At 33.1% G+C, this 9,497-nt stretch overlaps 1 protein-coding gene across 1 annotated transcript; it reads left to right on the forward strand.

The window, feature by feature from the left end:
* The first annotated feature begins 278 nt into the window (after positions 1 to 278).
* LOC133295584 (CASP-like protein 4A1) lies at positions 279 to 4,089 on the forward strand. Its single transcript, XM_061494425.1, has 3 exons — positions 279 to 1,212; positions 1,428 to 1,563; positions 3,385 to 4,089. Exons 1-3 carry the CDS (start codon positions 479 to 481, stop codon positions 3,571 to 3,573), a joined length of 1,059 nt encoding a protein of 352 aa, XP_061350409.1. The 5' UTR covers positions 279 to 478; the 3' UTR covers positions 3,574 to 4,089.
* Positions 4,090 to 9,497: the final 5,408 nt, after the last annotated feature.

Raw genomic sequence — 9,497 nt, forward strand, 5'->3', positions numbered from 1 at the left:
GTCTTGTTAGACCAAAATATATTTTACGTAAGCCTAATTGAATTTAAGCTAAAACTTAACCTAGTTACACCTTTGCCGTGATGTCCGTGAGTGAGGGAATTTTGTAATGTGGCCAGGTCCATCGTGGTCTTTTTTTCCACTGGAAAATTGACATTTGAATTATTATTTATTTTTTTTTTTTTTTCTCTCCTCAATTTTTTTTCTCTCTCACTCACCACAGTGCCACCAAATGTTTTGTGCTGCAGCAGCACCCAAACTTCGCTCGTGAGTGTGTGTTTTTGGGTAATATTTTTTTTTTTTTTCGTAATCAATTTTTGGGTAATATTTTAACATAGGTGAAAGCAACTGTTGGATTGTGAAGTAGACAAGTAGCAACCTTCACCAGTTTTTTCAGCCTGCTGAAAAATACTGGTGAGGGGATGAGATTTCTATTATCTAAACCCAACGAATTAGAGTGAAAAGCCTAATCGACCAAGATATGAAGAAAGAGAAGTTTGAGGAAAGAGCAACAGAACCATATAGAATGAAAAAGGATTCAAAGGACAAAGAAGAAGAAGAACACGAAGACTCAGAGCAAAAGAGCAACGAGAAGAAACAGAATCAATACCACACAATTTCGGAACCATCACCATCCATCACTTTTCAATCTCCTTCCCATCGAACCCGCAAATCCCCTTCGCCGCCGCTCCATTCTCTGTCGGACTCGCCTATCTCCGATTGCCACTACTCCGCCGGTCACGGCGGCTCCTCCCCGCCGCCGCAAGAGCCGCAGGCGAATTCATCGCCGGATTCATCCATTTCTGATGATCACTTCTCCGTCAATTACGGAGTCCCTCCGATCGAAAACCAACGGTTTTCTCCGGCGGAGGCGCCGCCGCCTGTTGTGATGGCTCACCGGTTTCAGGTTGAGCCAAAGGTGGTTACCAAGGTAGATCCCGGGGCCGAAGAGGGTTTCGTTGGCGTCAAAGATGTGGAACAAGCCACCGATGGCTACGGCAACGGTGGTAGTGGTGGTGGTGGTGGCAGTAATCGGCGATTGAGACCAGATGTATCGACTTTGTTGAGGTCCAAAAAAGTTGCTATGTTGAGCAAGCTTTTGTTGGGTCTTAGAATCGTTGCTTTTGTGTTCTGCTTGATTTCTTTCTCTGTGTTGGCTGTTGATAAGGAAAAGGGTTGGGCTGAGGACTCTTTCTATTTGTACAAGGAATTCAGGTATAAGTTTGGCTCTTTTTTTTTTTTTTTTTTTTTTCTAAATTGAGATACAAAGTGTCAAAGTTCAATTATTTTGCTTTTTATTTTTATTTTTGCTTATATTTGTTGCTTATTTGTTGTGAACATGCAATTTGTTTGTGGTGAGCTCTGTTATGATGTTTGTTGTTATTAATGTGTTAATTGGTTGATTTTATGTGGTGTGTGTGATTTTGCAGGTACAGCTTGTCAGTGAATGTGATTGGGTTTGTGTATTCTGGGTTGCAGATATGTGATCTGGTGCAGTACTTGATCACCAGAAAGCACTTAGTGGAGCACAAGCTAAAGGGTTACTTTAGTTTTGCACTGGATCAGGTAAAGCCAATTCTGTCCTCTCTGATTGTCAGTGTATTTTTTTCTGGTATAGTTTGTCTATTAATTAGTATTCAACCAAAAGAAGCCCCACTTGGATTTTGATTTTAGCAACTCAGAAATATGGAGTATTAATGGGTGTGGTTTATTGTGAATAATAATACAAGGGACCACAGGGAAAAGTTTAGCTCTCAGAGACCAACATCTGTAGTTCAGTTTTGCTGGGATTGTGACAATTGGTTTGTGAAATCCATCATCAGCAATATGGAGGCACCTAGAAACAACTTTTGGATACCTTTTAACTCCCTCTTCTCTGTTTTGATTTTTCCTTTTGCTTTCTTAAAGTTGGTTCTAAGTTGTAACAAAGATCTTTCTAAAACCTTATAATTTGGTATTGTCATTAAGACAAGTTTTTTGGTAGAGTCATTCAGAGTTTCAGATCAGTGTTCTACTTTTTAAATTATTAATTGTGATTTTTCATTAAATCGTTTATCTGTTTAGTAATTTGTTCAATGGATAATAAATTGTAACTCCCAATGCTATTTAACATATGGAAGGAACATTAATCGCACTTGTTAATTTGATAATGTCTCCTTTTTTTTTATTATAAATATGGATGAAGGGAATTTTATGCCTAATTATGTGAAATATTTGAATAGGTAATTCATTCTAGATGGTCAATTTATGAAGTCATTATAATTTTAGGGTATATATAATTGTGAAAAACTTGTCTAAATGTTCCTATTATATAATCACCATATTGTTATATGCCCGTAGATTATTGATTACTTTAGAACATAAGATGGTAATTGTTATTAATAATTTAGAACAATCTAAGTTATCAGCAATCAAACTTGTCTTCGAGTGTTACTAGTACTTATGGATTGCATGTGTAATCTAAATTATTGAGGACTGAGGATAGATGGATTGAAGTACATTGTGACAGACAGCCATTATAGTGCAACAGTTTTCCCAATATTTTGTAAACCAAGTTTTTTCTGGAAAGCAAATAAACCTCATTTCTCGATTTGCAGATATATTCAGCTACAGAAAAAATAAAAACTACCCGTTAAACTCGACTAGCGAGTGTGAGATGAAGGCAATCTTTGTACGCAGTCCTACCCTTACATAATTGTAAAGAGACTATTTCCTGAATTTGAGCCCATGGCTTTTCAGTTATAAAAGAACAGTTTTGCCACTGCTCCGGTTTGCCTTTTTTTATATTCAGCTACAAATGAAATAAATTTGACATGCATTATATTTTCGCTTCTGTATTGTATACTACGGTGTCATAATTAGAAGCTGAAAAGAGAAAGGGGAAATCGGAAAACTAGCTTACGTTATGAGCCTTTCTCAACAACAATGTATTCAATCCTTTTACTTATTCATATAGGCAATGTTGATAATTGAGCTGAGGCTTCAACGGTCCCAGACCAGATGCCACTATGTCATAATTCTTTTAGCCTGTTTTTCAACTGTTACATGTTAAATGAATCTCATATCATCATAGAAGTTTTCTTTCCACAAAGGTACGAGAATTTTGTTAATTCTCTGATTCAAAGATCACTCCAAACAAAACCCACCCAAGTGCAAAAGGACTAAACTATACATCCATGAAAGTACTGCGTTATGATATAATGTCGAAGGTTATAGACAATATGCTCCCCATCTACTCCATATTCATCCTAATTGAACTTCTAATTCTTGATTATAATGTTACAGTACTGCTGCTCTTCCCCCTTTATTTGTGATCTAGAAAGTTATGTTCTCTGTTTCCACGGTTACATTCTAAACAGCTGCTGGACTTCATATTTTCAATTGCAGATCTTGACATACCTTCTAATGTCAGCGTCATCATCGGCTGCCACTAGAGCCTATGACTGGGAGTCTAATTGGGGTGTGGACAAGTTTCCGGACATGGCAAATGCATCTGTGGCTTTGTCCTTCATTGCTTTTGTGGCCTTTGCCTTGGCCTCTCTTGTCACAGGTTCTATCGTTTGTAGGTTCAGATAGTTTATGCACATAATCTTAGTGAAGTGTACAAAGTCTTATGTACGATGCTTGATGAAGTTTTATCCATTCTGGACTGGAGAGTGCCCTGAATTTTCAGAAAAAATACTTACTTTGTAGAAAAAGGGAAAATTTCACTTTATGCTTGTGTCAGTATTATATTGTACAGATAGAAATGGATTGTGTTTTTATTTTATTTTTTGGTAAATGAAATAACATGTCTTTGTAATAACATGTCTTTCTACTTTTATATTTAATAAGATGATATGTAGCATGCTATCTTCATAAGTGAAGTGTACAAAGTCTTATGTACGATGCTTGATGAAGTTTTATCCATTCTGGACTGGAGAGTGCCCTGAATTTTCAGAAAAAATACTTACTTTGTAGAAAAAGGGAAAATTTCACTTTATGCTTGTGTCAGTATTATATTGTACAGATAGAAATGGATTGTGTTTTTATTTTATTTTTTGGTAAATGAAATAACATGTCTTTGTAATAACATGTCTTTCTACTTTTATATTTAATAAGATGATATGTAGCATGCTATCTTCATAAGAGATGGGTTAAGACTGGGGGTGAGTTTGGTGACGTTTCTTACATTGATATTAAGAATATAATTTTGTCTTTCATCATAGCAAAAAAATTGCTTTACTACAAAAGGAATTTTGTGTAACCCAATGTGCATATATTGAATGTACTCATGATTTAGGGCCTGTTTGGTGTGACGTATAAGGCATGATAGTATAAGCTTATACTATACGTTATGATGTTTTTAGTTGTTTGGTGTGACCATCGTATAGTATAAGCTTATACAGCATAATCCCTTAATACATCAAAATGATGTATAACTTAATCCGGCCTAAGGGTAAGGGATAAGGCCTGATAAAAGATTGATGTATTAACATCGTTGACCAATGTAATTTTCAAAAATTAATATATTATTTTAATATTAATCTATTAAAATAAAAATTAATTTTTCAATATATTAATTTCTAAAATATTGAATATTTTTATTTTTATAAAAATTAATTATATTTTGAACACACTGATCAATAAATTTTTATAAAAATTAATATTATATGACATTTTTTGAAGAATTATATAAATTTTAAAGGATATTTTTATTAAAAATTTATTTTTATCATATATAGTATTAAACAATGCATTACCAAATACTAAATGATATTATCTTATATAATATATTATTTTATACAATATCGTGCCAAACGCTGGATAATATTAAAATTCAATCAGGTATTATATAATCAGGCCTTATACTATCAGGTCTTATACTATCAGGCTTTATCCTATACTATGTACCAAACATGCCCTTATTCTAACACCCTTCCCGTATAAAGAGCATTATCTTAAATTAACTGGATAGGAATAAAATTTTCTTTGAAAATACAAGGGACAGACTAGCTACCTAATGTATCAAAAGAATTGTACATTCGTATATCAACTTAAGGGGGCGTTTCGTTGAAGGTTTTTATTTGGTTCCCTATCAATCTTGAAGTGGCATTCTATGATTGCTTTGTTTGGTAAAAAAATTAAAAAAATTTAGCTATGCTTCTCATTTCCCCATCCTTCACAAGTATGTGCAAAATCAAAAGCAAATCATGGTAAAACTTTACTATTTAAGATGTGGTATTCTTAGAAAACTAGCTAAAATGCAAAAAGGTGAATGAAGAGTGTTACCATATTACCCTCTTCTAAGTACACATGTCTACTACATCTTTAATATATCAAGGGTTATTTTTGGTATTTCAACACATTTACCCATCATTATTTCACCTTCAACCAAACAAAGACTCACAAAATTTAACTCAATTTCCCTGATAAAATTTTAATCAACCAAACAACTTTTTTTTAACTTTCCTACCAAACTCAATTTTCAACTATTTTTTCTCTAGTAATTACATTTTCTTAGTATTCAAAAAATTTCTCCTCGACCAAACATCTCCTTAAGGATATTATAACAACTCTAGTGTGCAAGCAAACTTACGAATCCAAAATGACTCGGCTGATAACTTGCTCCACACTGTCATCATCAAGGCTGTTTTCCTGGGTGGGTTAAAAAAAAAAAAAAAAAAAAAACACATAGACACATGAAAATAAGAAAATTCATCTCAATCATCTTTAGATTTTCTAGCGATAACCTCATCCAGCTTTGATTACACGGAAAATCCACCTTTATGATTTATAATTATTGACTCTATATTGTATCAACTATCAACTATCAACTATCAACTATCAAGCATAAAGTTATTTGTTACTACTTGAACCTGATATCTATCTATACTGAGTATATCCTTGCAGATTTGTTACATCTTGTAACATCCTTAAAAAATTAAAAAAAGTTTAAAAAAAATTAAAAAATAATGGGAATATGTGGAGTTGGAGGGGGTAACGTGGGATCACCCTTTCAACTGTGAAAAAATATTATTTTAATAATATATTAATAGAATATTATTTATTAAAAAAACACAAAGAGAGCTATAAAAACCCCTTAAACGGGTAAAAGATCTTCACCGGAGAAAAGCGACAGAAAGAGAGGAAGAAAGAGTTAGAAAAAGAGAAAGTTGATTTTAAGAAGAAAAATAATATTGAGCGTAAAATCTATTCTCGTAGTTTTATCTTTTATAATCTATTGCTTCTATTTCTTTTAGTTTTGGGGTACGTTATTTTTCTTACAGGGCAATTATTAATGTGGCAAACCATTTTCTTATAGATTTTTCTATACTTTGATTTTATATAGATACTATAATTGTGATAGATTTTAAGGAAAATTTCATTTTCACTCACTCTAATTTTATGATTTATCACTTGATCTCCTGTAATTATAAATTTATTATTTAAATACATTATATTTAAATAATTTATCATTTAATTTTACGTGATTTGTAGTTATAAAAATATGAGATTTGATTTTTTCATGTTGCATTATGTTGTGACTCAACTAGTGGTGTTGCCTAATGCATTGCTTCGAATTTGGTGCATTTTTTGTTGGATTTAGTATGCTCTTTTCACTTAAGCCCAATAGATTTAGTGAGAGTGAGCCCAAAGTCTAATTTTAACCCATGAAAGGGTTAGTTTTGGATTGGACAGACTATATAAACTCTTTTTTCTCTTTAGTGCCTCCTATGTTACAGACATCAGAAACACACCAAAGAGACCAAAGAGGCAGACGTTCATCATCTGAACGGTTGTCCACACGACCCCCTGATCCGCTTGAGTCATAGCTTGGAAGATCAACAGTAGAGCGGATTTTGCAACCATTCGTGGTGCGTTGCTGCAGATCGTGAGGCTTGAGAAAGAGAACTGAACGTGAGAATTTGTCACGCTCGCTACTTCATAATTAAAGCAGTGTCTTTATTCTTCATCGCATCGGTACGATGCGCTTTCACGTTTATGATGATATACCTTCATTTTTAATTTCACCAAGTCTTCTCTAGGAAAGCATTCGATTTTGACAGAAGGTGACACCCGTAGGTTCTACAGGATCAAAAACAAAAAGTTATATCATATTTTTTCCTGCCCTTTTCCACACTTGTTCCACCCGAATTTTGACCAACCTAGCTTGTTAAATGTTGAACCTTTCAAATAAGAGCAATCGTGCTGACACAGTATCGCCTTTTTTTTTTTTTTTTTTTTCTTTTGAAGAGAATCAAGGGCTGTTTTATTATTTGTATGTAAATTTTTGTGTAATTTAATTTTTCTTTCAAATAAGAGGAATGAATGTGACACAAACAAATTATTTATACAGATTTCACGCATTAGTCCCTGTTTTGGCAGTGTTTATGGAATTAAACTTCTATTCCATAATTTGAAAATACGCACTCATTATTTTCATTTATCTTTATTTATAATTACAAAAAAATTATATAAATTTGCTTAAATCAAATTGATCAATTGTTGATATATTCTTATTTTATATGAAATAATTATAGAAAAAATGTGTGTCATTTTAAAAAATGTGAAGTTATCTCATTTTAAATGAGAGAAAGAGATAAATCATGGACATAATTCTTTAAAAGCTCGAACACGTTCTATTTAAGTATGTGTAATAAGTTAAAAGTCTGAATATGTTCTATTTGACTATATGTAATAGACTAAATCAGACTAAGCCTTTGAGTGGCCGATCCACTTTTACCCCTACGTACCGTGAGCCCATAAACCAAACAATTTTTATGTATATTTAGGAGACTGATAAAACCCCTTTCTTCTTTCCTGTTTCACAGAGGCGCCGCTTTCAGTGGGTGAGTGTTGCAGTCTATGCTTTCTTCTTTGTATATTAGAAATGGCGAATACTGTATATATGAAATAACTCTGATTTACTGACGGTGCACTTATGGCTTTATATCAATGTAATTTCTGATAATATTTTTTTGAAATATTACAATAGGTTCATAGTTTTGCAATTAATTTTATTCAGAAAGTATATAGGATTAAAGTTTTAAATTCTTTTAACAAAATAAATAATAATATTAAAAGAGGATCAAAGAGATACTCTCATCCTATACATTGATTGTTTTGTCTCCACGTGCAGGTGCCCAAATATAGCACGCGTAGGCATGTAAGTGCAAACTTGTCATTCGTTTATCTGTCTTTGATGTTAAACACACAAATGAATCATAACCATTATAATAAATGATCTGGTAATGTGTGGGTGTGTGTGCAGGTCGAGGAAATTTGTGAAGGATCTCCCAAAATATGTGGCGAATGATCGACTACGAGAATTCTTTTCTGAGAAGGGAGAAATCACTGACGTCAAGCTTATTCGTACCAAGTACTCCTTTCTTTCCTGAAATCATAATATCCCCCCTATCTCACTCTTCATCGACATTCATATCAATAATTTATAATTCTTTTATTTTACGTTGATTTGGTTGTTACCTCAGAGACGGTAAGAGTCGCCAATTTGCTTTTACGTACAGAGCATGAAGCTCAGGAAGCTATTAGAATAACTTGTGAGGTCTGTTACAACTCTTTTTCTTTTCTTCTGTTACTCTGTTTTCTTTCATATTCGGTATTTTTAGAGTATAGTTTTTTTTAGTTACTCAATAAATATAATGAGATTCATTTTGATCCCTTAAAAAAAAATTTATTTATGATTCTTTTAAAATTCAAAATAAATTCAGTTAATCGAAATCGTATTCTTTCTGAAATTAAAAGAAGACTCACTTTGGATTAATATGAATTTATTTTGAAGTTTAGATAAATCACGAATCAATTTTTTTCTTTTCTAAACGACTAAATTGGATTCTATGATATTTGCTGAGTACCCAATATACTTTACTCAAATTTCTATTTACTGAAACTGAAATCCACGTAACTTGCTTTACTAAATTCTCAATAACCAAGCAGGTGGCTCGAAAACTTGGTGATGCAAAATTGCAAATCTTCCTCGGCCAGGAGTCGATATTCAACACAGAAAGACAATAAAGTGATCACCCCATCATATGTGAACAAACATAAGATGCCTAGGATAATAAAGACAACAAGGAGTCGATATGTGAAGAAACATGATGGAGCTAAAGGACAAGGAGAAAATTCCAAGGACGTTGTTGATATTGATGACCCACAGCTTCAAGATTTTCTTCAGGTCATGGAGCCTCGGGCTAAGTCTAAACTGTGGGCAAATGATGCATCAGTTGTATCCAATGTTGGCAACCATCAAGCAATAACAAAGAAGGATAACAAGGGTACTTCGGCTGCTATCCATCCCAATCCCATCTTACTTCAAAGTGGCTCATTAGAAGATGGCTTTCCAAATAATCCTCAACCCAACAACTCACGGCTGTTTGTCCACAATCTGCCATATACAACCACGTACGTGTGTGTGTCTATATATATATATATATATATATATATATATATATATATATATTTGACTCCAGATAAGACTTTTAAAGTCTTACTTTCCA

This window comes from Gastrolobium bilobum, unplaced genomic scaffold, assembly GCF_033153095.1.
Source record: "Gastrolobium bilobum isolate Gb01-03AN ecotype WA unplaced genomic scaffold, APGP_CSIRO_Gbil_v1 utg48469, whole genome shotgun sequence".
In the NCBI taxonomy this organism is placed as follows: Eukaryota; Viridiplantae; Streptophyta; class Magnoliopsida; order Fabales; family Fabaceae; genus Gastrolobium; species Gastrolobium bilobum.

What these genes read in the sequence shown, in the direction of transcription:
- LOC133295584 (XM_061494425.1), top strand. Translation starts at nt 479, where the DNA reads ATGAAGAAAGAGAAGTTTGAGGAAAGAGCAACAGAACCATATAGAATG. An exon ending in TATTTGTACAAGGAATTCAG is followed by an intron (nt 1,213 to 1,427) that starts GTATAAGTTTGG and finishes GTGATTTTGCAG; the next exon opens with GTACAGCTTGTCAGTGAATG. An exon ending in TTAGTTTTGCACTGGATCAG is followed by an intron (nt 1,564 to 3,384) that starts GTAAAGCCAATT and finishes TTTCAATTGCAG; the next exon opens with ATCTTGACATACCTTCTAAT.